Source organism: Trichechus manatus, unplaced genomic scaffold (assembly GCF_000243295.1).
Source record: "Trichechus manatus latirostris isolate Lorelei unplaced genomic scaffold, TriManLat1.0 scaffold00076, whole genome shotgun sequence".
NCBI classification, from domain to species: Eukaryota; Metazoa; Chordata; class Mammalia; order Sirenia; family Trichechidae; genus Trichechus; species Trichechus manatus.
This window is the reverse complement of record NW_004444012.1, coordinates 10,704,859-10,732,713: the sequence shown is the minus strand read 5'-3', so window position 1 is coordinate 10,732,713 and position 27,855 is coordinate 10,704,859. Positions and strand designations below refer to the sequence as shown.

General features: G+C 44.6%; 2 protein-coding genes across 17 annotated transcripts in view; one reads left to right on the top strand and one right to left on the bottom strand.

Annotated features, from left to right (window-relative positions):
• ZNF106 (zinc finger protein 106) overlaps positions 1-15,673 on the top strand; it is a 74,684-nt gene extending 59,011 nt beyond the window's left edge. For 6 of the 7 annotated variants that reach the window (XM_023735174.1, XM_023735172.1, XM_023735176.1 and 3 more), the window contains 12 exons: positions 579-1,359; positions 1,741-1,796; positions 2,596-2,741; positions 5,260-5,394; positions 7,715-7,831; positions 8,520-8,726; positions 9,217-9,279; positions 10,012-10,131; positions 10,698-10,769; positions 11,736-11,807; positions 13,575-13,721; positions 14,562-15,673. In XM_023735174.1, the coding sequence (XP_023590942.1) occupies positions 579-1,359; positions 1,741-1,796; positions 2,596-2,741; positions 5,260-5,394; positions 7,715-7,831; positions 8,520-8,726; positions 9,217-9,279; positions 10,012-10,131; positions 10,698-10,769; positions 11,736-11,807; positions 13,575-13,721; positions 14,562-14,618 (1,973 nt within the window). In that variant the 3' untranslated portion in view covers positions 14,619-15,673. The remainder of the gene's footprint in view (positions 1-578; positions 1,360-1,740; positions 1,797-2,595; positions 2,742-5,259; positions 5,395-7,714; positions 7,832-8,519; positions 8,727-9,216; positions 9,280-10,011; positions 10,132-10,697; positions 10,770-11,735; positions 11,808-13,574; positions 13,722-14,561) is intronic. The other variant, XM_023735173.1, reaches the window with a different exon arrangement.
• Positions 15,674-18,179: 2,506 nt separating this feature from the next.
• CAPN3 (calpain 3) overlaps positions 18,180-27,855 on the bottom strand; it is a 53,530-nt gene continuing 43,854 nt past the window's right edge. For 8 of the 10 annotated variants that reach the window (XM_023735163.1, XM_004380666.2, XM_023735164.1 and 5 more), the window contains 9 exons: positions 27,234-27,270; positions 22,010-22,087; positions 21,575-21,632; positions 21,427-21,491; positions 20,904-20,972; positions 20,736-20,814; positions 20,386-20,502; positions 20,079-20,137; positions 18,180-19,678 (listed from right to left, as the gene is read on the bottom strand). In XM_023735163.1, the coding sequence (XP_023590931.1) occupies positions 19,652-19,678; positions 20,079-20,137; positions 20,386-20,502; positions 20,736-20,814; positions 20,904-20,972; positions 21,427-21,491; positions 21,575-21,632; positions 22,010-22,087; positions 27,234-27,270 (589 nt within the window). In that variant the 3' untranslated portion in view covers positions 18,180-19,651. Of the gene's footprint in view, positions 19,679-20,078; positions 20,138-20,385; positions 20,503-20,735; positions 20,815-20,903; positions 20,973-21,426; positions 21,492-21,574; positions 21,633-22,009; positions 22,088-23,029; positions 23,138-25,178; positions 25,954-27,233; positions 27,271-27,855 lie in introns of those variants that run through there. The other 2 variants (XM_004380664.2, XM_023735169.1) reach the window with 2 other exon arrangements.

The following is a 27,855-nucleotide window of genomic DNA, read 5'->3' as shown; positions in this document are numbered from 1 at the left end:
TGATTATATATAATAATAGTGTTATTATATATAACACTACATTGTATATGTCTTTGATTATTTCAACAGTTTAAATCCCTAGGCATGAAACAACTAAGTCAAAGGAAACAGGTATTTTTAAGTCAGCTGACTTTTAAACTACTGGTATGTAGCTAAATTGGGTGATGTAAAGGTAAAATGTACAGTGAAAACAAGTAAGAAATAAAGGTGAAAGTGCTTCAGCTAAGTAGATATTTAAGTTTCTGCTAAGAATGAAACACATTGGTAAATATGTGGACATATAAAACAGGAAAGAAAAGAAAGATGGATAGAAACCATCCCCGTCCACAGGGATTCGTAGGCAATAAGACATGGACGTTATTTGTGCAAGGAGTATAGTGAGTACTGTAATAGGAATGTGTGCAGGTTAGGGGAAGCTGAGGAGTGATGTAGCAGCTGTAACAGTCATGGTTTTGTTAACTTATCATGGAAACTTCATTATTTAGTAGAGATTGAATCAGCGATAAATAATTTGTAGTTTGTGACTATAAATAATGGACACAAAGAAAGATGCAGTAATTTTTCTCTTCTCAACTCAGGAGAGATCGGTGACAGTTGTCCAGTTTACCCAGTCATCGCTGCAACGTTGTCCTTATCAGAGCTAACAGAGAGTTTCCATGAGGCTAGCCAAGAACTGAAGTTTCCTGTGGAACAAGGAAATATCAGAAACAGAGAGAATTCTCCCTCTTCCCAATCAACCGATCTTCCTGACATGAATAAAGAAGGAGAAGAGCCAGCCAGAGGCAACAGTGAGTCAGAAGCCTGTACCAGTTCTTTTCCAAGATTGCCCTTTGCTTCGGAAACCTCTTTGGAAAAGGAACCCCACTCTCCAGCAGACCAGCCTGAGCAACAGGCAGAATCCACTCTGACATCAGCAGAAAGTAGAGGAAACAAGAAAAAGAAGAAACTTAGAAAGAAGAAAACTCTACGGGCTGCCCATGTTCCTGAGAACAGTGACACTGAGCAGGATGTATTTACTGCCAAACCTGTAAGGAAAGTGAAAACTGGAAAGTTAACTAAAGGGGGGAAAGTAACAACCTCCACCTGGGAAGATGGCAGAACTGGCCAGGAGCAAGAGAGCGTGAGAGATGAGCCAGACAGTGACTCGTCTCTGGAAGTTCTAGAAATTCCCAATCCTCAGCTAGAAGTAGTAGCCATTGATTCTTCTGAATCTGGAGAAGAGAAACCAGACAGCCCATCTAAAAAGGATATCTGGAACTCCACAGAGCAAAACCCACTAGAAACTTCTCGTTCTGGTTGCGATGAAGTTAGCTCTACCAGTGAGATTGGCACTCGCTATAAGGATGGCATCCCTGTAAGGTAAGGATGTTGTATTGGTCCAGTCAGAATGGCTTTCACCAGACTCCTTTATATGTGTGTATATATATATGTAAGTAGAACTTCTTTTTATTATGAATCAATTTTTTTTTTTAAATTTAAATTTATTAGGAAAAAAAAAAGGTGTGGATATGGAAGAACCAAACCCTGGCAGTGAAGATCAAATCTTCTGTTTCTCTTTTGACTGTGTTGTGAATATTCACTCCTTTTATTTCCCTTCATATAGAAACTTCAGATGGAAAAACCGATCTCTTAGGTCATTACTACTTTGCCTGTTGTTTAGAAAAATTATTTAGAGTCAGGTCAGTTTACGCTGCCTCTCCTGCTCACACAGACGCTAAGAAGATTTTTGTTATTTTTCAGTGTGGCAGAAACTCAGACTGTGATCTCCTCCATTAAAGGATCAAAGAACTGTTCAGGTATTTGGTTGTTCACCTTTATGTAAATTTACTAGAGAAAAAAAGGCTTTCTCTGTATTAGAGCCAGGGTTTAAAGCTGCTTAAATTGTACTTACAGAATAGGAAAAGAGAGGGGTTTCATCAGCAAGAGAATTGTTTGATCAGCAGTGATAGTATCCCTAAACCCTTGCATCCTTGTCTTTTCTGCTCCTTACTCCCATCTCTCTTATCTGCCTCTCTATCTGTTCAACTAGTTAGTATTATATAATGTGTCAGTGGCTCCAGTGGTATTTTCTTTGAGAAGGAGCTGCTTAAAGAGTGCCTTATTCAAAGAAATAACCAGTAGCAGGGGAGATACTGGGTGTGGAGAGAAATTGGGTACCTTCCAAGTATCACTCAAAAACTCACTATTTAAGTGTCTTTTTCCTAAATGAAAAGCCTTCCCTGCCTTCTCTTATTATGGAACTTCATAATGAAGATCATTAATGAAAAATGTGATTTTTTTCCCAGGGAAGTAGGCTTTATAGGGAGCCCTAATGGCAGAGTGGTTAAGTGCTCAGTTGCTAACCAAAGGGTCAGCAGTTCAAATCCACCAAGGGTTCCTTGGAAGCCCTATGGGGGAAGTTCTGCTCTGTCCTTTAGGGTCGCTATGAGTTGGAATCGACTCCATGGCAATGGGTTTGGGTATTTTTTTTTTTCAGGCTTTGAAGAGATCTTTTGGTTTAATCCAGGGACCACTATATTGTATAATGGTTTTGATTTCTGAATGTTTTTTCAAACTCTAGCAAACATGTCTTTGAAACATATTCTTGTTTTCTAGAAATATCTTCAGAGCCAGGAGATGATGACGAGCCCACAGAAGGGAGCTTTGAGGGGCACCAAGCTGCAGTGAATGCAATACAAATATTTGGAAACTTACTGTATACCTGTTCAGCGGATAAAACTGTCCGAGTTTATAATTTGGTGGTAAATTGATATATCAATTTGAATAATTTGGGTTGCAAATTATAGAAAATCCAACATGGATTCTCTTAAACAGTTTTAAAAAACAAGCAGTTGCTATCAAGTGGATTCTGACTCACGGTGACCCCGTGTGTCAGAGTAGAACTGTGTTTCATAGGGTTTTCAGTGGCTGATTTTTTGGAAGCAGATCACCAGTCCTTTCTTCTGAGCCACCTCTGGGTAGACTCAAACTTCCAACCTTTGGTTAGCAGCTGAGAACATTAACCATTTGGACCACGCACGACTCCTCTCTTAAACAATAAAGAGTTCTTTTCAGGAGCCCTGGTGGTGCAGTGGTTAAAGCATTTGGCTGCTAACTAAAAGGTCAACAGTTTGAACCTACCAGTCACTCTGTGGGAGAAAAGACCTGACAATCTGCTCCCATAAAGATTTCAGCCTAGGGAATATGGAGCAGTTTTACTCTGTCCTGTAGGGTCACTTTGAGTCAGGATCAACTCAACAGCATCCAACGCCAACAACACTGGCTGTCACGGTAGGGGTGGACTTTAGACTGACTAGATGGGTTGATTCAGCAGCTCTGCAGTGTCACTGGGGACTTAATTTCTTTCTGTCTCTGCCTTCTCTGATACTGCCTCTTCCTAAAGTTACTTCCCCTCATGCTCACAAGATCACTGCCTGGGGCCCACCATGAAAAAGAGACCTGTGCTTTACTTCTTGAGCCAGTCGCCTGTGGCAAGAGGGATAGGATTATACTGATAGGCTTGGACTAGATGAGTCCCACCCATGGAGTTGGTGATGGGGGCATTCTCATGGCTGCTCCATAATAGAGGAGGGACAGAGTGAATATTGGAGAGGTATTGGAGGAGGAAGGAAATCCTGGTGGCACAGTGGTTAAGGGCTGGGCTACTCACCGAGAGGTTGATGGTTCAGAACCACGCAGAGGCGCCTTGGAAGTAAGGCCTGGTGATCTGCTTCTGAAAGGCTACAGCCTTGAAAACCCTATGGAGCAGTTCTGCTCAGCACACGTGGGGTCTCCATGAGTTGGGATCAACTTGATGGCAGCTAACAACAGCATTAGAGGCATTTTTTGTGGCAGTTGATCAACTGCAAAGTCCAAGTTACGGAGGAGAGCACCGCTCTTTCTGTACCCCACAGTCAGTGTAACCTGATGCTCATTACTCTCCGTTTTCATAGAATGAACTCTGGAATTTTGAATTTGGTTTATGTCAGACTGATTCTGTTCATTAACACTTATAGCCGAGAAACTTTAGGAACACTATATTGTCTGAACAAACACGATGAAAGTATTTGAAATTGCCGAAATCAGTGAAGTCACAGTTAGGTGATGGGCCAGAAAACCGTGTTGGCCATAGGCAGGTATATGGGTTCTTTCAGCCTCATACTGTGAGGGGCAGCGGGGATGGCTGAGGGAAAGAAGCAGTGGTACCCTGAAGCATGAGTAAGGGAGGTCAGCTTTAAATTGGAGGAAATGTATGTATGTATGCACATTCTAAATAGATCTCAGAATGTGTACAGAAGTAACATTTAGGTCCCTTATGAAACCACAGCTGGCCCGCTCGAACCTTTGATGGCCCCTGACTTGTCTTTGAATATCGTGGAGCATTCTCATACACTGCTGATCAAAAGCAGGAACTTACCTGGGTAATAATCTACAGTTTGGATTTGCTAGTCCTTGGTCCATATGTTGGAGAGCCTTGCAATAGGCATTAATTAAAATTCAGTGTATCTTATAGTGAATTACCCTATTTTTTGGTTTGGCTCTGCTGACTTATATAGGTGCGGTTACTCAGTACCTGTGACTGTTTGATCGGCATTCAGAGAACAAATAGTTACTGAACACATTTCATGTCTGTTATGGATTCAGTTGTGTCCCCCGAAAATGTCTGTCAGTTTGGCTAGGCCATGATTCCCAGTATTGGGTGATTGTCCCACCATTTTGTCATCTGATGTAATTTTCCTATGTGTTGTAAATCTTACCTCTATGATGTTAATGAGGCAGGATTAGAGGCAGTTATGTTAATAAGGGAGGACTCAATTTACAAGATTAGGTTGTATCTTGAGTGAATCTCGAGATATAAAAGAGGGAAGCTAGCAGAGAGACAGAGGGACCAGACCTCATACCACCAAGAAACAAGAGCCAGGAGGGGAGTGTGTCCTTTGGACTCAGGGTCCTTGCACTGAGAATCTCCTAGATCAGGGGAAGATTGATGACAAGGACCTTCCCCCAGAGCCGACAGAGAGATAAAGCCTTCTCCTGGAGCTGGCACCCTGAATTTGGACTTCTAGACTGTGAGAGAATAAATTTCTATTTGTTAAAGGCATCTACTTGTGGTATTTCTGTTATAGCAGCCCTAGGTATCTAAGGCAGTGTGCCAGACACCATTCTTGGCATTGAAGATACAGCAGTGAACAGTTTTTCTAGCATCTTTTTGTTGAGGAAATGCATTACCTAATCCTTTTATATCCTACAAGTAATAACTTGATCTGTGTTTGACTTCAGAGTCGGAAATGTGTAGGTGTCTTTGACGGCCACACCTCCAAAGTGAACTGCCTCCTGGTGACTCAGACCTCTGGGAAGAATGCTGCCCTTTACACTGGCTCCAGCGATCACACCATCCACTGCTATAGCATTAAGGTAGGCGGGTCCAGAGGAATCCAGAGCGCCTGTAGAAGCGGTCGAGCCAGTGGCTCAGCAGCGTCAGGGGAACTGAATTTCCTTCTGTCTCTGCGCTCTGCCTTCTTCCGTGCTTTCGTGGCGGTGGGGCTTTACTGGAAAGGGTACGAGGTAACTTTTTGGGGTGGTAGAGATGCTCTGAAAGTTTATTATATGGTAGTGGTTGCACAAACCGTATACCTTACCAAAGCTTAATGAATATGTGTTTAGCCGGTGTGAATTTGATTCTATGGAAATTATGCTTCAATAAAGCTGTAAAAAATTGCGAACAAATTTTGGCAAGAAATAATCTTCAGTAAAAACAGGGAAAAAATCGTCGTACTATAGGATAGGGACAGGGTTAATATCCTATGCTGTAAGGAGCTTACACCTTTGAGAAGAATATAAAAATTTCTATGTATAAATTGACAAAAGAGAAAAAATTCCTTAAAAAGAAGAAATACAAGTAACCATTTGAAAGTAAACCAGTCTTGCCAAAAATGCAATTTGAAACAAAAGTACAGTACTATTTTTGACTCAGTATTTTTAATGATTGTAACACAAGTAGGATTAGGCATGGTGGAGGTGTACATTAGTGGAAAAAACACTTGAACCATGTTTTGAAATTGAAGTATAACTTCATACAGTAAACTACACAAATTTTAAGCATACAGCTTGTGAATTTTCACATAGGTATACAGTTATGTAACTACCACCAAGATGAGAATGTAAACCATTTCCATTGCCCTGAAGGTTCCCTCCTGTGCCTTTCCAGTCACTACCTGCCTCCAAAGATAACCATCATTCTGACTTCTATCATTATAGACTACTTTTGTCTGGGCATGAACTTCATATAAATACAGTCAGATTGTATGTATACTGTCCTGTCCAGCTTTAGCTCACTATAATGTCTGACATTCATCTGTGTTGTTGCATGTACTGATACTTTGTTCTGTTTTATTGCTGTGTAGTGTTCAAATTTCCCCATTTAAATTACAAAAAGACCTCATATGGGGTAACCAGAGCCCACGTTAATCTTAACTTTTAGGCATATTTACTGTCTTCTTCTATATTTTACAATTTCTTACTGCATTTATATTTGTAATTTTATGGGGGGAAATTAATTTAAAAGACTGGCTCTTCTGGTATGAGAGAAGGTTGGGAGAAGAGATCAAAGGATTTGACAGCTCACAGCTTGTCCCACCAATTTATAACCGTCTTGATGTTAACATCTGTATCCAAACCTTTTTTAAAAGTTACATTTAGTCATTTAGTGTCATTCAACAGCTGATCTTGAACATTTACTATGTGACTGGCCCTATTCTAGGTTCTAGGTGATAAGATTTGCCAGTATAACCCAGTTCTGGGAAATTCATGGAAATCATTTCTTGAAAGTCAGATCAAATAATGGTTCTTAAACCTGGATGTTCATCAGAATTACTGAGGAAATTTTAAAAAATACATATTCCAGAACCTACTGAATTAGAATCTCAGGGATTGGGGCTGAAACTTGGGGTTTTATTTATTTATTTTAAAAATTTATTGTACTTTAGATGAAGGTTTACAGAACAAATAGTTTCTCATTAAACAGTACACGTATTGTTTTATGACACTGGTTAACAACCCCACACAACATGTCAACTCTCTCACTTCTTGACCTTGGGTTCCCTATTACCAGCTTTCCTGTCCCCTCCTGCCTTCTAGTCCTTGTCCCTGGGCTGTTGTGCCCCATTAGTCTCGTTTTGTTTTATGGGCCTGTCTAATCTTTGGCTGAAGGGTGAGGGGTTTTATTTTTTTAAAAGCTTCTTGGGTAATTATGACCTGGGTCATTAGAAAAGCTACACCTGGTACCCGCTTAAAGGAAGCAGTTAGGAGTCATTGAAATAGAGAATCTACTGCAGGGAAGCACATATTTGATTAACACAATTACCAAATATCTAAATATACCAATATAACTCCCATTTTCCATTTTAGATGGCAGATGCTGCTTTATCTTTATCTTTGGCCACTTAATTTAAGAGACTAAGACCCAACTTTAGAGAATTTCTACATTCCAAATTAGAAACATGGGTAACATTATTAGAATTTATATTTGTTTTCGTTGTTACCTATGGTTTGGGGGTTTGGGCCTTTATATTCCAAAGGGGAAAAAAGTCTAAAATAGTCCTCTACAAAATAAAGGATGCCACATTTTTTCCTCATAAGAATAATTTCAGACAGACTCTGTTTCCAGAAGAAATTGCTTTCACAGTCTTTCTGCCACTTGCCTCTGGTGCTCAGGCTTTGTGTATACTTTTCTCAGACCCGGGAGTGTGTGGAGCAGCTGCAGTTGGAAGACCGGATTCTCTGTCTCCACAGTAGGTGGCGGATCCTCTATGCAGGACTGGCAAATGGCACTGTGGTCACCTTCAGTATAAAGGTTAGTGGGTGGAGGAGAGAAGGCTGAAATCCCATGTCACTGGAAAATAGTGTGAGTCTGTATGGGAGGAAGTAGAAGGCAGGCATTTTCCTGTTTTCATGTATGAGGAAGCAGCGGAATTGGCCACTACTTAGAATCTTATCTTCTGATGTGAGTGAAACAAGATCCTCCCTTCTGCCTGCTCAAGCTCAAATAACTCTGCTCAGCTAAGCCAGGCCTGCAGATTTGGGGCCAAATGATGAGTCGTAGGCTACTCCAGTTCTGTCTCATTTTAAGAATGACACCATGAAAAGTGAACTTGAATTCCTTTGAATGTGACATTGATGTGGTTTGGAACTTTTTTAGGGTTCCATGAACGTGGCCTGTTCTGTAAAGTGAACTTAGTCAGGGGTTTGCCGTCATGGCCTCGTCCTTTCCTAATCCGAAGATAAACTTCTAATCAGGATAAGGACGGTGTGGGTTGAAGCTAGAAGTGAGTTTGTAATGTGAAGAGTTTGCCCCCACTGGAATGAGAAGTGTCATGAACACAACAGAGAGAGTGGGCATGGGAGTGGCAAAGGCCGGGAAGTTAAGGACGGGGTGGATATGGGGATTTGAGTACAGGTAATAGAACTGAGAGTTGGTACCCAGGCAGTGATTTTGGTTAGTTTGTTCTGAAGTTTTCCAGTTGCTTTTACTTGGTGTAAAGTGGCTTATTTTTCAGAACAACAAACGACTTGATATCTTTGAATGCCATGGCCCTCGGGCTGTCAGCTGTCTCGCCACAGCTCAGGAAGGTGCCCGAAAGCTGCTGGTTGTGGGATCTTATGACTGCACCATCAGTGTACGCGATGCACGCAACGGACTGCTCCTCAGAACTCTGGAGGGCCATAGCAAGACCGTTCTCTGCATGAAGGCAAGTGCGGTGTACGAGAAGAGGAGTTGTTCGGCTGAAGTGGAACAGTTTTGAATGACGTTTTCTATGCTGTCTAATGCATTATTTAGAGCACAGCCATCTTGAAAAGAGCAGCATGATTACAGTCCTCTTCTCCACACCTGGGTGGAGTGATAGACTATTCTTTTAATATATTAACTGAGAAACAGCACAAGTGTATTTCATTGTAGAATGTGGGTATACTCTAATGTCTTTCTACACTACTTCATAATTATTCTGAAGAGGCAACAAACCCAGTAACACATGGTCAGTTCACCAGAGTAGAGTGCCTGGTGGTAGGGGGTAAGTGTCCGTTGAGAAAAGTTATCTGAGAAACTTAATATACTATACCTAGTTCATGCTCATCTCAAAATAGGATGAAAATTAAAAATTTGCCCATATGTATTACAAGTTACAGAGGAAACTCAGAACCTTATACTGAAAGGAACTCTAAATTTTTTTTATCTTTAAGGTGGTGAATGACCTTGTGTTCAGTGGCTCCAGCGATCAGTCAGTCCATGCCCACAACATCCATGTAAGCCATGTTGATGTAGTGTGAACAAATCTTGACTAGAAATGGTAGTTAAAGCTTAAAGGAGTCCTCAGACTCTAGTAACTTAAATTAAGCCCTTTACCCAGTGAAAAGGTTTAATAATAATCCCTGTGCTTAAGCTCTTGGATAATATGGAGCACCCTAAAAATTTTGACCTCAACAAAATTTTTAATGGGGACAGACTCAGAAGTTTATGTGAAGTTTAGTTTAACTTGAGATAAGTTGAGCATCTAAAGTTCTAAAAGTGGTTATGATTTGTAGCTTAAAATAGAAGCATGAAAACAACAGACTGTGCTCAGGTCACAGGGGCAGTTCTAGTAGAACAGAAAGAGCACTGATGTTGGTACCTTGGATAAATAAATCACTTCTTTGATGCTCACCCAGCTTCATGGTCTGTAAACCTGGGCGTAATCCCGCCTCATGGACTTGTCCAGATCCAATGAGATGATGAAAGTGAAAAGTACTTTGAAAGCTGTGAAATAATACATATAGTATCACTGTGGCCCTTCTCTTCCTGTGACACTGGGTTTTCTCCATCAGGATGTGTTTCATATATTCTGTAGAGGTAACAAATGCTTGTGGGAATACTTCGGCTGTTAGAGTTAGTACAAGTAAGCCTCGGCTTGCCTCTCGGAATTGTAGAGTCATCAGTCTGGGAAGTTGGAAAGAACTTTCAGAGTCAGTCTAGTGAGTCTTACCTCTCTTCTGATGCAGACTGGTGAGCTTGTGCGCATCTATAAAGGTCACAGCCATGCGGTGACTGTGGTGAACATCCTGGGGAAAGTGATGGTGACTGCTTGCCTGGATAAATTTGTTCGTGTCTATGAATTACAGGTAAAATTCAAATCTAGTATTTTTGGTTGAATTATTTGGGGAGATTGTTTGGGTTTGGTGTTGATTTTTTGATACAGTAAGTCTGGGGTGGGACCAAGCAATCTTCATTTTCACACTCATGCTAGGTAGTTGCGAAGCAGCTGGTCCAGAGGCTACCCTTTCAGAAACACTGCTCCGAGATGTCTATAACATACACGTGTGTGTGTGTCTGTGTGTGTGTGTGTCTGTGTGTGGATATGTATGTATAGGCATCAAAACTTAAATGGCTTCCGGAGGAGTAGCTCTGTTCTCTAGAGTCTGTCTAGTTCTGTTTGTATGCAATTTCAAGTTTGAGACTTTGACCCTACCTAGTAATTGGTCTTATTATTTCTAATTATCAGCTACCCCCTTGGAGAGGGAGACGTATTAGAAAGACTGCTGTTAAGTTGTATTTCTGTTAGAATGCTAGTGGTGCTTCAGCTTAGTGTCTCAGAGTTTTAAACCTGCCGAGGACCCTCAGAGACAATGCTTGTTAAACACAAGTGTAAATAACCTTAGTTCTCTGGCTGTTTTGTTTTCTGCCTAAGTCCCATGATCGACTGCAAGTTTATGGAGGACACAAAGACATGATTATGTGTATGACCATCCATAAAAGTATGGTGAGTATTATTTGCCATATCAAATATTTACCTTTGAGTGTGTTTACTAAAAGTTCTCCAAACTGATAAAAATGTTACTACCTGTGACTTCCAAAGGTGACATCTGTTCTCATAATGCTTCATTTATTGAATACCTTTCTATCTCTTGGCATAATAATAGTGAGAACATTTCGTTTTCTACTAATAAAAAACCAAAACCAAACCCGTTGCCGTCAAGTCATTTCCGACTCATAACGACCCTACAGGACAGAGTAGAACTGCCCCATAGGGCTTCCGAGGAGCGGCTGGTGGATTTGAACTGCTGACCTTTTGGGTAGCAGCCGTAGCTCTTAACCACTGTGCCACCAGGGCTCCATTTCTATTAATGACTAAAATAATTACAATAAAAATCTAATAATCACCATTAAATAGTGGTATTTAAGCTGCTGCCAAAAAAATGGAGTGGTGGTTTTCCAAAGGCGTTATGATCTGAGCAGAACGTTGGAACGGAGTCAGGAGATTTGGCCAGTGTGGCGTAGTCAGGGGCAGACCTAAAAGTCGAAGCTAACTCGCTTAACCCTGCTGCACCTTGGTTTATTTTATTTTTAAATTATGGGGTCAAACCAAAATGGATGTTTTTCAGACTAAGCAGTAGAACCCTTTGTTCCATTGAAATACAGGAACCTAGAATATAATGCCAAGTAGAAGCCATAGCTGTACCGGTTAAGATATGAAGGGTGCCTCTCACCCTGCCACTCCGGCCTCAGCCATGACCCCGAGAGTGGCTCTAAGGAGCACAGCTTAGAAGGCCCTCGACTAGAAGATCTACAGAATGCTTTTCCCGTTCTAGTACCCGGGGCTGGTTTTGGTTTAGATTGGTGTTACCTGCTTACAGCTGCTACAAGTAGCTTTTGACTCTTTGAGGATATTTTGTCTTTGTTTGTCTGAGTGTTATTTCGGTCTGATATCATTCATTTCTTTCTCCAGATCTACACGGGCTGTTATGATGGCAGTATTCAGGCTGTGAGGCTAAATCTGATGCAGAATTACCGCTGTTGGGTAAGACGTGATACTCTGCTTTTTTGCCAGGTTTAGGAGTTGCTTGACCCTAGGTGGATTTGAAGATCTTCATTGTCATCAGTTCAGCGTTTTCTATTTGAACATCTTCCTTATGCCTTCCGTTATAGAACAAGGAAGTTTAATTTTTAAAACTACACAGAAACTACTTCCATGTTTCTTGAATAAAAAGTCTGCTTTAAAATATGAGGTACATTTAAATATCTTGTATTCAAAGGTTGTCTCCTAGGTGGTTTTTGTTGTGTTTTTTTTATAAAAACAACACATGCTTACAAAGATCCAACAATAGAGAAGTCAAGAATAAAAAGTGCACGTGCTTATTTTCATGACCTGCCCCTGTACTACACCCACTCCTTAGGGATTACAAATATTAATAGTTCTGTGTTTATCCTTGTCAGTTTAGAAGAATTGGAAAATTAGAATGTGTAGTCTTGGAGTTCTAAATCTCAGTTCACTGGGCTAAATTTCGAGGCTTTATTTTGGGGTGAGGACTGGCAATTAACTCTCAAAACTCTCACCGCGCTGTTCCTTATAAATCAACATTACTTTGTTTCATCAGTTCTAATACTACTAGTGTCTGAAGAAAAGCTTATGGCACTGATGTCCCCCCATCCCCAGACTTCTGACCTGCTTTTCCGCATGAATGGAATAAACTTGACACTGTCCTTTTTTAAATTTCATTCTAGTTTTCCCCATGGCCTAAGTACTTGTCAGCTTTTCATACATTCCTGTCTTTGCTTTGGTTGTCTCGATGAAGGCAAGCAAAATCGAGTACGACAGGATCCAGAATACGCTAATAGAGAATTAATCTACATAGAAAAACGGGGAAAATACTTTCTGGTTTTAAAGGAAGAGGGATAGGATAGTACCGAGGAAAACCTTAAATTTGCATTACTCTTTAGAAATGAACATGTTATAATCACAAATTTTATTACAAACAAGCCTGTAGGGAAAAAGCTAAGATAAAGAGGCTTTATGCTTTCTGACTAAGAAGTGAAATTGAACCACATAATGAAAGTTACAGTCCAAAAAAAAGTGGGTAATCACGAGATTGTGATTAAAGTGGTGAAGATTGTGGATAAAGTTAGCCTTCTGTAGTGAAGACCGTTTTCTACAACAAATATTTCTACAAATGTAGTTTTCTTTATTGTTGTTGTTGTTAGGTGCCGTTGAGGAGGTTCCAAATCATAGTAGCCCTATAGGACAGAGTAGAACTGCCCCATAGGGCTTCCAGGGAGCAGTTGGTGTATTTGAACTGCCGACCTTTTGGTTAGCAGCTGAGCTTTTAACCACTACACCACCAGGGCTCCGTTTTCTTTATTAGACATTTATATTATCAGATTAACATGTCAACAGTTTTTTCAAATTGTTAAGGAATAACAACCCTTTCAATATTATAGAAAAGTTCTTTGCCTTTTTAAATAAATAGAATGAGATGGAAGCTCAGTGTTATGATGACAAGGTATAGAATAAAGTATGGTTTAAACCGAATTTTACAGTAACTCATCTATAAATGTTTGCTAACCTTTTCCTTAGCTGTCTAATAAATCAACAGACTTTCCAGTTTTTTTCAAGGTTTCTCACTGTATTGATAAATAATTTGGTTACCTCTAGCTTTGTTATATTTTCTAGCAAAGAATAAATTAAAGAATAAGGAGCTTATTTTTTACATCCACAATACTTATGGGGTAAAAGTGATTGCACAATTCTTGTACTTTGTAACTGAGTCTTCATTATTTTTCTCTCCAGTGGCATGGTTGCACGCTAATATTTGGTGTCATTGACCATTTGAAACAACACTTGCTGACTGACCACACTAATCCGAACTTTCAAACTCTGAAATGTCGCTGGAAAAACTGCGATGCTTTTTTCACTGCTAGGAAAGGATCCAAACAGGTATGTTAGTGGGCCTCGAGGTTAACCTGGGGTTCCGTAGACTACTCAGAGCAGGAGTCTGCAAACTACAGCCTCTGCGCCAGATCTGGCCCTCTGCCTGTTTTTGTAAATAAAATGTTATTGGAACACATCCAGGCCCATTTGTTTACACATTGTCTGTGGCTGCCTGTGTACTAGCTGTGACAGGTACTGTTCAGTGTGCAAAGCCTAAATATTTTCTGTCCAGCCCTTTACAGAGAAAGTTTGCCAACCCCTGGCTTAGAGAATAATTTGATTGAATTCCACAATTTGGATAATTTGGTTGATTCTTGAATACATCCCAGTTACCACTTTAAGGGAAAAGATATTCAAATGACCGAACACCATTCTTTTCTGTTCCCCTTTAGCAGTTGAGCTATCTAGGAATTTTTTTTTTCTAAATAAATAACAAACAAAGTCCAAGTGACTCTCAAATTCTTTTGCCTTATCAGAATGTTCAGAATTGCACCAAATAGGGAGGCCTAAGCATTTTTCCTTTTAGAAAAGAAACTAGTATTGGTAATGTGGTTTCGAAGGAGGAATTCATAGGTAGTTTTGAGTTTTGGGTAAAGAACCTAACAAGAATGTTTTCGTATGTTTCAAATCCAGTATCTGAACCTATTATAATGTCCTGTGCTAAGACAGGAGCGCATTTTTAAGTGCATAGTTGCATGTAAATTAGCCAAGTGTGGGCTCATAACTCATAGGTGCCTTTCACCTATAGATCCTATCGAGAGTGTACAATAGGACTTTCCTTGACTTTGACTTTCTCCTGCTCTGCTGCCAACTCTTCTCATGGGCCCTTTTTCCTTTTATTCCTAGGATGCTGCAGGACACATTGAACGACATGCTGAAGATGATAGCAAAATTGATTCATGAAGTTTTTTGCCTCCCATGTTGGGAAGTCATTAGTTTGACTCTTTTCACACCAGCCCCTCACACAAACCTTCCACTTCCCTTCCTCAGGGAAGCAGGGAAGGAGAGAGCAGTTTCCATGCCAGACTTACCAGTAACATGTCTGGGCAGCTCTGTGGGGTGATAGGTCACACCTTAAGTTCTTGCTGGAGGTTTGTCAGATTTAAACCGATTTTAAGGAATTACACTCCTCTGGGGCATTACAGCGTAGTGATGTATGCTGCTAATGTTCTCCGGATGTTTGTTAAAGACACAGATCTTAATTGGTTACCCTCATCATACACATACTTTCCTGACTTTGGGTTTGTGAATTCTAGTTCATGTTCTCATGATGGTTTAAACCTGTAGTCAGGCTTTCAAGTTACAAGTTTGTTCAAATGCTAGGTTTTCAGAATCAGTTTTATTTTTTCCAGTTGTAATAACTGGACATTAAAATTGATAGCAAATAGTTTCCTTTCTTAACAGTTACATGCAGTAGGTTTCAATATTCTCCTGCTTTATAGACGGACAGAGCTGGCTTTTTGAATGCTAAAGGACACACAGTAGATCCTAACAGCTAGAATGGCTGTTCTGCTGACAGTGCTTCAGGATTCAGTAAGCAGATCACATAAGGACAGGTCCTGACAGGCAGCTGTTCCTAGTGAACCCCTGCAGGTCTTGATAGAGTGCTCATGCAGGGCAGCACGCAGACCTGATGTCTGGCTTTACGCTCTGCTCTTGGTCTGGACACTCACTGCTGCAGGCACTGTCAGTCTGCTGGAGCTGGAGCCTTCATGTCCTTTCCAGTTTCTGACTCTCCAAGCCTGCTGTGGATTTGAAGCCTCCTGGCTTGCTCCCTTGCCAGCCCATATCTCCCCCACTGTCTAGCTGTCCTAGACCGGTGGCAGCCATCAAGTACTTCCTCTGGACCCACAGGGTGCTTCCAGCACTCAGGAGTGGGGAGTTAGGATAAAGCAACTGAGTAGTTTTGAGAGCCTTACACAGGCTTCTTAGAGACTTGTTTCTGGAAACCAGTGTCTGCCTTCACAGCCCTGCTAGCTGGGAGAGAAGAGTGGAGTGTGGTGAAGGTAAAGACTCTGCCGTCCATTGAGAGCGGCCACATTAACAAAGCCTCAGTGGAGCTGCTTTGGTTTTGAATTTCTCTGGACTTGTCTCTGTAAAGCTGTAGAAACGTTGCTTTCCAACCTTTTGTTTTTGGATCCTCAAAACTCAGAACAGATTCTTCAGAGAGAAAGAGCCCAGTGCCACAAGCCAGGCTTCATGGTGTGAGGCCTGTGGTTTTCTAGAAATGCAGAGCTTCCAGGTTCATCCCCACCCGTTAGTGCACACACGTCTTTGCTCGGGTTCTAGGGCAGGGGCTTCTCCCTGGATAGGCTTCAGAAGCATTTGCGAACCCTGAGATTGTTTGCAGAGCTGTATGCTCTCTCCAGGAAAGGCTCCGGTGGTTATTACAGGATCCCGAAAACTGTTAACAAATAATCTAGGAGCTACTGCTAAGTAATGAAAGGCCCTGCAAATGATTTACTCCTGTCCTTGTGAGTGGGGAAACTTTTGTTACCCACACTGTTGAGATTTGCATGATGCTTAAGAGAACAGAGAAGATTCTGTTGCCTAAAGTTTATTTGTGCTGTTTCTGTATTAGGTTACAGAGCTTCCCACCTCCCATCCCTGCTTCCTGTAAGAGTGACCAGAGAAACCAGACTGTTTTGTGGGTTTGGGAGTGGTGATTTCCTGGAAAAGTGCGTTCGGACTTACTGGTAAACCCAGCATTTTTCACTGGGTAGTGTGAGCTTTGCTCTGTTGCATAGGTGCCCTTCTGTCCTGACTGACGACGTGTCTGAACAGAGGAGAGTGATGGAGCCTCTGTGTAACAGGAAGGGGTACGTGAGGTGTTGGGCAGTTGTGGGGGAATTTTTGAGGGTATCAACAGATTGAATCAGTCAGGGCTGTGTTTTAGGTTTAATTTTGGGAGACTCGTGTGCACTGTATCTCCGTGTGTGTGCATGTATGAATGTTCCTTTGTATGTGTGTATATATGTGGTCACCCTATACTTGTAATGTTTTTGCTCATTTCATTGAAGTTTTCTTTGAAGTGGTGGGGGTAACATCTTTGTTTCAAGAACACGTGAAATTCCTTTAACCCGAGGTTCGTGTGTTATTCAGAATACATCGTGCTAGCTGTTTAGAAATAAAGGTACCATAAGTATCTTGGCTGCTTATGGTGTGTGTTATTACTTTTAAGTGTCTTAAAAGTTACTCAGAGCATTGACTGTTTTTCAAGCCTCCTACCATGTCATGACTGATTGGAGCCCTCTGTTCCCCTCAGAGGAGAGCTGTGGCTCAGGGATTTGTGTGGACTCTGGAGTTAGTACCTCAGTGAAGGAAAGAAACTGGTAAATGACCTGACAGAAACCTACTCGTTTCTTATAAGTCATTGGAGGCCATTTTAGAAGGTCGTTTGTAATTGCCTGTGCTTGCTTCTGAAGGCTGGAAACCCAGAGGACTGCCACATAAATCTCTTTATGTCCATCTGCTAGTGTTTTCCTGGCAGTTTGTTCTGATACGGTATCAGTTACTTCAGGTTTTATGTGAAAGTTTTTAATCAGGTTCAAAAGTATATTTTGGCGTACTCCTCTACTTGGTTATAAAGCAGCCAAACACAATGAGAACAAAAGAATTGTCTCCAGCCGACAGTACTTGAATTTGAGAGGCAGTCATTGGTACTGCACCCCTGCTATTTCAGGGACATCGTTTTTTCTCCCTCAGAAGAGTTAGCAGTTGAGTGTTTAACTCCTGACCTACCTACGCTTTGTGGGCAGTATTATTGCTGTGTGATTGTTTGCTTAGCAAAGGGTTTTTGCTTTTGTAGATTATACAGTGGACAGCTTTAGTGGCTAGGCATGTGGATGATTTGGTGGGAGTAGGTGTACACTTAGTGGAATGGTATAGTATTTTTTATGGAGGGAATTCATTGGAGGGCAGATTGACATATATTGAGAAGTGGGATTTGAATAGCCCGTACCCTCTGGTTTGCTCAAATAACTGCAATTTAAATACGTGTACTTACAAATTTTGTTCCTGTTAGCAAAGGAGAGTTTTTAGAGCTGTTCTGAAGGCCAGGCCTGACCCATTTATAAAGTAGTGGTTTCATCCCTGCCCCAGATCGTCAGGATCCCAAAGTTTAAGAGAAGCAGTCTAATGGGTAGGAGTAACCCCTGCAGTGGAGGTGATCCGGGCTATCCTGAGTCCCATGTGCAGGTGGCTGTGAGCTTCTCCTGTAAACCAAGCCTGTTACTGATCAGACTGTTGTCCCTCTAAGCCCAACCTCCAACCCCCATGTAAATGGCCTGCTGGGTCTGTGGGGACTAAAGTTCACCAGATAGGCTTTCAGTTCAAGGTTGTACCCTAAGGTATTGGGAGAGGAGGGGCTCAAGGAGGAAGGGCTGTTGAAAATCTCTCCCCTGTTTAAGAGAAATATATGCCCTAGAGCTGCTCCAGCATCCATGGTTTTTGATTTTTTTTTATTTTGTATTGAATATGGACTTAGAAGAATAAAATCAAATGACCCTTTACTGCAAAAATGTTTATAAGCAAATAGCTTAACCTTCTTACATTTTGGTATAAAGCTGTGAACTTCATAACTTTGTAAAACAGATAAAAAGCAAATACAAGAGGAAAATAAAGTACTTTTACAAATTGGCTAACTTTTCTTGTCTGCATATTTGTAGCCAACTCTTTCTCTTCCATGCTGGTACAGAGAGCAAGAAGGAATTGAGTGGAAAACACAAGACAGTTTTAGATATGTCAAAGGCCGCGGCCCAGATAAGTATGGCAGACATTCAAGGATTTCGTCCAAGGTCATACAACGGGTCAGTTAGTGGAGGAGCTCGGATTAAAAACTAGATCTCTGCTCCATCCCACCCAGGTAACTGGCCCCTCCAGTTACAGGTGAGCCATTCATTCTTTTTCTATACACCACCAGCTGTCCCCCTTCCTCAACACAGCTTGGAAAGTATCTGATTGACTCCTGTGTTCAACAAATAGCCACAGGCATGATTGACTTAGGGTTTGGGTTTGGGTTTTTTTTGTTTTGTTTTTTGAGGGTGTCTGTTTTTTCCATTGTCCTATTCTGAAATTGTGTTAAGTGAGTATAAGATTTGAAGCCATTCGATCCTGCTGTGGCAGATATCTAAATGTGAGCAAACAAAACACAGTGAAACCAGCCATACACATGCCTTTATTTAGGTCAGCACTTTTCAGAATGCAGCCAAACTTATGAGTCAGACAACTCAAAGTATCCAGCCTTGTTCCACTGAGCTGGTTTACCCCAGAGCGGGCCCATCCTGAAACAATTAGGCAGAACCAATGTTAGTTTGGTTCCTATCCCATGAGTGGGATTGCATAAAGGTGACAGAGGGCTCAGCACAAGGAACCACCCAACCAGCCAGTTGCCATCAAGGCAGTGCCAACTCATGTTGACCCCATGTGTTGCAGAGCAGGACTGTGCTCTATAGGGTTTTCAATGGCTGTTATCTTTCAGAAGTAGATTGCCAGGCCTTTCTTCTGAGGCACCTCTGGATGGATACAAACCACCAACCTTTCAATGAGTAGTCAAATGAGGTTTACACCACCCAGGGACTCTGCCACTGGCAAAGGCCCCCTGCAAACAGCTAAGGAGAGGTCAAAACCTTTGCATTGGTTCAGAGCCAAATCAGCTCAGATTCAGAGCAGACCTCAGAGGTGCTTGCCTCCATGTGATAAAGGGACAGAGTTCTCTCTACTGCATTCCATAACGAAACAATGAGGCTAAGCATGAAAGATCAACAGATGCCAGGAAGCCGCATGGGGAATGAAGTGGAAGAGGAATGAGAAAGGGGTGACTGGAGGCCTGTTGGGGGTGCAGCTACTGGGTCTTTTGAGGTAAGTGGTTCTAGCACTGTTGGTTAAAATTGAAATCGTGAGTCATCTCGCATGGCCTTGGATGAGGCTGTCCTTGTTCAGGCATACATGGTGAGCTGCAGCCACTGAAAGAGGAAGTCCCGAGATCAGAAGGAAAACAAAGGAAGAGACCCCAGCCCCAGGGATCTCACAGGTAGGGAGAAGGGAACAGCCTCAGCACGCCAGACACTGGGAGTGTTTTCCAAGAAGCAGCAGTTCACTGCCTCCCTCCCAAGCTCTCCCAGGAAGGCACGTGTTTTCCAGCATGACATCACCGGGAACTGAGGCCCCGTGGAGCCTTCCCCCGGTACATGTGCCCTGTGAGCCATAATCCTTGCTTGGCTTCCCTTCTCTAGACTCCTTTCCCATCCCATCCACCACCACTGTCTGGGAAGTGAGGAGCACGTATGGGTCCAGTCTGTCTCACTGACTCATCCACTTTGAACTTGAAGGCATGGGGGAGCATGCTCCCTCTGTATGCTTTACCTCTAAAACGTTGAGTTTGATGATACCGTCTCCATCCTTGTCAAATGCGTTGAAAGCTCCTGTGGGAAATAACACACAAGCTTGAGGCCAGTGACGGGCTCACCCTGCTCCACCACTGTAACTTCAGCACAAATATCTGCCAGCAGAGTCTCACCAATAACACTCCTTTTGTCATCCCATCCTGCACCTAAAGAAAACCTCTGCCTTTGATCAGCCTGGGTGGAATAGACTGAAAGATTAGCAGTCCGAGATACCTACAGCACAACCATCCCTGTGGGTGCAAGAGAGAAGGGCAGCCCCCACTTACTGAACATGCCCTCCAGCCTGACGAAGCAGCAGATGAAGCTGTCAAAGTCAATGTTCATGTATTTGTCCGCGTAGCGCATGGTGATGATGTCGTAGAGCTGGTTGTTGAGATGGAATCCTGCGGAGGGGAGCATGTTAGGAGGAGGAGGTGGAGTACCTAGGCCTGCGTTCTATTTTCCCCACCTCCTGGGGCCCTGTCCTCTTTGTCATTCCACTCTGTGGCCTGGGCAAGGAAAACGAGAAGCCCTTTCTTCTCTCTTCAGTAAGGCCCTAGCAGCCTCAACCCCCACCCCATTCCTGCTCCCTCCAGCTGCTGTCCACGTCCCTGGCGCCCGCCTTCTACCCCAGCACCTGCGTCATTGACTGCGTTTCGCATCTCATAGCTGTTGATGGTGCCAGAGTGGTCTGTGTCATAGTGTTTGAAAATTTTCTGGAAATAGAAAATTTGAGGACAGACATCAACACACTAAACTCCGGAACCAACTCCTCCTTCATTCCCACCTTTAATTCTCTTCCCACCTGCCAGGTCTTAATCTTGTTCCAGAGGTGATGAAACTCTTGCAGATTCAGCTTCCCAGAGCCATCTGTCTGGAGGGGAGAGGTCAGGGCTACAGAGTACAAAGCAAACCCTCCTGGATTGGGAGGGCAAGGTGTCTAGGGGGTTCCACAGAGAGGATGGCCCTATAGGAAGGCTTTGCCTAGGACATCCTACGCACTGCCCTGCCCTGGTATTTAGCCCTCAGCTCCCCTCCTCCAAGTCAAGGTTAGTGCCTGCTCTATAACCCAGGGAGCCTGTCTCCTCAGAACCACCTTTGCTTGGCAGAACCCCAGGGTTAGAGGCCTGGTACAACCCGACGTCCTTCCCAACTCCTGCCCCCTCATACAGTCCCATTTGGACCAGCATCAGGATGTTCTGAGTCAGGACCTCCTTAAGTCTTTCTTTGGGCACAAATTTGTGCCCCTCTGCCTGACTGGGCACCCCTCATTGTTGGGCTGCACAGGGGCTGATGACAGGGTTGGGAAGAGGTAGCAGGAAGGATACATCCATGAGGGCAATCATGCTCCGGCAGGACTCCAGCGTGAACCCTTGTGTCTTCAGGTCCTTATCTGGGGGGTATGGAGAAGAGTGATGAGCTACTTTCAGAGAACGGCCCCCTGCCCATCCCCCTCATTCAGTGTGAGCCACTCACGTTTGTTCACAACTGTGTTAAGGACATTCTTGAGTTCATCTGCACAGATCTCCATGTCCTGAGGAGGGAAGAAGAAGAGATCTGTGTTCAAGAGTACAGCAGCTGATGGAGCAGAGGCTGCAGAACAAATCCCAGCTACCCGTGTTCATAGAATCCCTGTCAGTGCTATTCTGTCTCGGGGAAGTGGGCCTTTTCTGAGGGGCCTGAGCCTGCACCCTCAGCTGGCCAGGCTGCAGTGGGCCCCTCAGAGTAAAAAGGCCTCTAATACACCCAGTGGATGTGTCAAGGACTTGTGGGTTTTTTTTTTTTTTTGCTACACACACGTATCCCTGGACCACCAAAAGCCGGAAGTGACCTCTTATGAACAACAGTGAAATAACTGGTAGCTTGAGCCCCAGTTAAGCCCCTGTGGGGCCTCAGGTGGGAGGTACTCACGTCGCCTGCTATCTGCCTGAAGATGTTCTGGAATAGCTGCTGTTCCTCACTTTCCTGGTCAGTGTTGCTGGTGTGTGGCTGTAAGTACAAAGGAAAACGGTTCACAGGAATCAGGGAGGTAGGCAGACCTGTGAAGAATGTTCCTTGTTGATGGAGCCAGGGTACCTAGAACAGCCCTGGGTGGCCGCAGACACTGGGACGGGCAAACGCTCCTCTTCCATAGTCAAACCTGGTGAGCTGGAGTGAGAATCCTCTAGGCCCCAGCAACTTCTCACTCCATGCCTCTCCGGGCCCAAATACCCCAACCAAAGGGGATGTATTAGCCATGCAGACATGTGGACAACCCCCTTTATTCTCCCCCACCCCCAGCCCCCAGCTAGAGCCCTTCCACTGTTTTGAGCCTGACCATCCCAACCAAGCAAGCCCCAGCAGGTCAAAAGTCATCAGGCCATTTTGATTCCTCCAGCCGCTGTCATCAAGGCCAAGTCCTCAGAGGACGCCCCTCCCCACTTCATTGCATGGTGCTCTAGAAGAGAGGAAGTGGCCCTGGATTGCCTGGGACTTTCGCCCCTTAATCTCACTCGCGCTAAGTTTTATACCACCAGCTCTTCCCACTCCAACACCCTCCCCGAGCTCTGGAGGACCACATTTCTGCTACCATTCTTTATCCCCCATTGTCATGAGGACACCACGAGACAGGAGTTGTTCAGGGTTAGGCTGGTTCTGTCTCAGGCCCTGTCTCCCTCTGTCATTGTCCTGGCTGATAAGGACCAATGGGACAGCTCAGCCTGTCATTCCTAGGCTTGGTGTAGCAGCCAACCCCCAAGACATTCACCCAAGCAGCATCCCAAATTGTAGGGCAACTTGCTTGCTAAGAGAAGAGGTCAGTGGACCAAATCCAAACCTCTAGATGTTAAAGAGACATCCTACCTTCTGGGACCCCTCCAACCCCATGCACCCCAAGAGCATAGGAGGACCCCTTTGCATGCTAGCCCCATTCTTGCTGCATGCTCCAGAAACCTGGGGGGATTTCTCTTGCTTATCAGGGCTTGTTTTCTCCTCCTCTGATTCCTGGTCCACACCCAGCTCCTTGTTGCTGTTTGCTCTGTCCGAAACGAAGATGATTGGCTGAAGACAGGAGGAAAGTGGGGACAGGGTAAGAAAGAAGCAAGGATTACAGGCTGAGGGGGCACATTAAGGCAGCTTCCCTCCTGGAGCAGCTCAGTGTTATGAAAAGAGGAAAAGATCAGAGTCAGGAGCCCTCCGTTCAAGTTCGCCACTAACAAGCTGTGTGACTTGGGGAAAGATGCTAAGTCTCTCTGGACCCAGTTCCTCATCTCTCAATACCTGCCCCATTTCTCCACACGGTACAGTTACAAGGATTACATAAGGTGGTAGATGTGAAATGCTAGGAATGCTAAAAGCAGCATGATCTCGTGCAGTAGTTTTCAAAGGTTTTGTAGACTTTGGAAGCACTGTTGGAATTAAACTTCCCAGAAGTGCCGTGCATATAAAGCCATTCAAAGCAGAGCCTTATGATTGATGGGCAGGGAGGGCACAGCCGTTTCACTTTGGCACCCCACATCATCATGGCAGCTATTGAGACACCTCCAAGGGGCCCCTAGGACTCTGCTAAGCAGTTTGGGGAAAAACTTGATTAGTGAAATGGTCAATGGGTGAGAGGCTGGAATCCCGGCCAAGGCCCTCACACATAAGGCATAGATCTGGCCTCAGTTTACTCATCCATTAATGAGGATGAATGACAAAACCTGCTTTGCCCTCGCTATTATGGGGATCAATGAGATACTGAAATTGTACTGCAAAACCATTCAAGGTGCCACACAAACAGAAGGGATATTTTCAAGACGGGCTGACGCAGTGAGAGGATATGGAAAGGGGTGGAGACCTGCTGCATGCTGTGCCAGTACTGGCTGGTGCTTTACATCCTGCAGGAAAAGCCAGAGGAGAGCTGTGCTGTCGGGGCTGGGGCTGCAGTCAGACAGCAATGGGACAATCAGTCTCTTAGAGCAGCCAAGGAACCTGACATGTCTGTGAGTGTCCATCTGCCTTTCGTGGTTCATCTAGAAAGCTCGAATTCACACACTTGTGGAAACAGCTCCTCCAGATGGACTCATGTGCTCCCAGGCTCCCAGCAGGCCTCAAAGGCCCTGGCTTGCTCTGCCTTCTAAGCAAAGGGGATCCTGGAGCAAGTAGGGGGTCACAATCTGAGGGAGGATGTGTGCCAGTGGACATGGTGTGGCCATGGGGCACTCCTGCCAAACACACATCTCCAGGCCCAAGAGTGAGTCAGCAACACAAGCCCTGGGGTCTGAGGGGCCTGAACCAGAAACACAAGCTTTGGAGTAGACAGACACAGTTTCCAGCTCCAATTTTGCCCCTCCAGTTGTGCCGTTGTGTGGTCTTAGGCAAGTCACTTCACTTCTTTGTATCCTCACCTATAAGATTGTAGATACTGTTATAATTGGAGAAAACACTGTTTCACGCTTAACACAGTGCCTGGCAGGTGGTAGGTGCCTGGTGAGTGTCAGCTGTAGCCTAGACCAGCACCAGCACTTGATGACCCTATAATGGCTCTTCCTAAGCACCACCACACACGCCAACACCACACCTCTCTGAACGCCTGTGGCTGTTGCCCCATGAACTCAAGGATGCCCAAAGGTCAACCACTTCCGGACAGCCCTCTGGGCAATCAAACCAAAATTCTAAAAGGATACACATTATTGTGGCCATTATTCCCCCAGAGACTGTGGGGGAATTTATGGGGTAAATGAAGCAAGAATGGGGGTAGGAGAGAGTTTAAGTTGCTAATCAAAACCAAACCAAACCCATTGCCGTCAAGTGGACTCTGGCTCATAGCAACACTACAACTGTAATATGAGGTTCCAAAGCCATACAAAGGGACCTGGTCGCAGATGAAAGCTTTGCTCGAAGGCCCCTGAGAAGCCCTTAGCACACGTGGTCACCTTTAGGGACCTGTAGGGACCATGTCTTTGCAGCAGTGTGGATACAGCTAGAACACCCGGGAGGGGCTGTTAGAGGCTCTGGTGAATCGGCGGAGGACGGCAACAACCCCAGACTTCCGGGAGAGGAAGCTGCTCAGGTAGCTTTCCTTCTTCCTCCCCCTTAAACAGTCAAGTTGAGCACCAACCCTGGGGCTGTGTAGGCGAAGTTTCCCTTTGTCCTTGGAAGGGCCGCCTCCGTCTGGACACATGCAGCAAGCAGAGGCCATCACACTCCTGCCATGCTGCACCAGCGCCGCACTCAGGAGGGCCCTTCGTAGCTTGATTCAGGGTGACAGGTCGCTCTCCTAAAAGGGAACTTGCAACAAGCTTCACCTGCAAATGAGCCCTGGCTGTGACTTGGCCCCTCTGGGCATCCTCTACCACCCATTCCCCAGGAGAAGGCTGAGGAAAAAGGTGTGGGGAGCAGACAGAGAAAAGAGAGAAGGGAAAGTAGACATCTGGTCTACAGAGTGTGCAGCTGGCGTCGTGAGACTACCTGCTTTCCACGGAAGCCCTCCTGCGACCATCTCACTGTAACCCGAGGAATAAAACCTGCTGCCCCAAGAATCAAGCTTTGGCTTGGCTAAACCCGCCTCTGAAAAGGCGTGCTCTTTTTGATTTTCTCAGGGCCCCTACTTCAGGCCCATTTTTACTGGTTGCCCATCCTCTCCTCCTCCTTGTGAGAGGTGGGCAGCATAGCATGGGTTCAGAACAGAGACTCTGGAACCAGACTGCCTGGCTCTGAGTCCTGGCTCTGCCACCTACTGGCTGTGTGGCCTTGGGCAAACTGGTTAAGCTCTCTGTTCCTATTTCACCCTCTGAAAACGGGGTGATGGTAGCACTAATCGCATAAGGTGGTTGTGGGGATTAAGCGAGCTGATCCATGTAAGCATCTAGAAGAGTGCCTGACACACAGCCTCCACTCGGCAAGGATTAGCTGTTGTTACTACACACCCACGCTGCAACAGGGGCTTAGGGACGGAGGGGAGGAGGAGGCTGGTGCACGTGCGCACGCACACTCCATGCTGTCCACCCGGCTTACCCGCTCACACTCACCTTGGCTTTTTTCTTTTTCTGCGCAAGAAAAGGAAATAGGCAAAGGCAGGATAAGTGAAAAGCAAGTTCCCAGAAAACCCAGTGGCTTTTGGCTTCCCTGTGACCTGGTCCTCAGCTTGGGGTGAGGCTCTGGGGTCCAGAAATCAGGGTTACAAGGAGCCAAAGAGGTGGCTGAAAGGTGAGGAGAGAGGAGAACTTTCTCCTCACTCAAGGCCCGGATACGAGCTGAGGCTATGGCTTTGTTTTATACTGTCCATTACTGGACCTGGCCGAAGGAAGGGATCTTCCTGCTAATGTTTTATTTTTCAATGATGTTGGTTACTAATACACCAAAAAAGTGGCTTACCCAAATGGCAGTGAGTTTTGTTTGACTTATATAGTATTTTTTTTTTTTGAAGCAGGTGTTTAACACTGGATGATTTAATATGGATATCCAGATTTTGGGCTTCTTTTGTAAAACTGAAGGTCTGGCTGCCCTGGGCCTGCAATCCCCTGTGGTACCCTCAGGTTGCCACGGTCACCACCATGCCAGTTGTCCCTCCAACACTGAAGCCAAGTGTCCCTGAGAACTGAAAACAGATATGCCAGTGGGGACACCCGAAGCCCTGCCTCTACCTGTTCTTCTCATTTAGGTGAAATTCCAGCTCCCATAAGCTGTGAGTCTGCAGCTCCTGATAAGTTCACTGATTACCAGTGTTCGAAAGATGAGGCTAGAACCAAATGCACTTAATACTAAAAGCAAACGTCTGTGATGGTGGTTGACCCAAGTGTTGACACTGACCCAAAGCCGGTATGCTGTCCTCTACGTGAGACGGCATCTCATAATCCACTGTCACCTGCTGTTCTCGTCATCCATTCTTCCTGCTTCCTTTTTCTCTTCCTCTAATTATTCAAACTGCTTCTCCCTTCTAGGACCCTCTTCCCGTACATCCCAGCTCCTGGAGTGAGCGACTGGCTCCAGGACCTTCACTTCTGCCCATGCCACACAAAAGCTATGGTGACATGCGGTGATCGTTCTGCACACCCCAGACCCCCTTCTCCCTCTGCCAACACCCACTCTCTCCTCCACCACCAGCCTGTCTCCTGCCTGGCCCTGGGAAGGTGATCCTCTGAACCTTCTCACACGTAAGAGCCTTACCACTTACCAGTGGCCGATCCACGGAGATTGTGTTTTCAACTCTCCTGTGAGGAACACAAACATGCGGGGGTCTCAGTGTTACCAGGAGCAAGAGGAAGCACAGAAGGGATTTCCTCAGGTCACATGGCTTCTTGATGGCCAACTCAGGACTGACCTCAAGAGAACCCCAGGAACCAACACTGCCCTCTTCCCGCGCTGGGAACCAACCCCGTGTAGGCCACCCTCCCCAGCAACAGAGCCAGGCGCATGGGTTTTTGTTGGGTTTACCCAGAGCTCCCCAAAGTCATGACCCAGCCACCTGCCCATGGGCCTGTTGCTTCTTCCAGGAACAGAGAGCAGAGTGGCAGGGCCTAGGAGCTCATCTCCGATGGCCAGGAGGGAGGATGTCGCCTTGCTGACCTTCCCTGGCCACCCTCTCTGGAATTTCAGTCACCCTCAACACTTCATATCCCCCTTCCCTACTTTATTTTTTCTCCTTATCACTTATCTGATGTTTCATACATATACATATATGTATTTTCCCCCACTGTACACTGTCTCTCACTAGAATGTTAAGCTCTATGAGGGCAGGGATTTCTTGCAGTTTGGCTCACTCCTCTATCTCCAGTGTCTAGAAGAGTGCCTAGAAC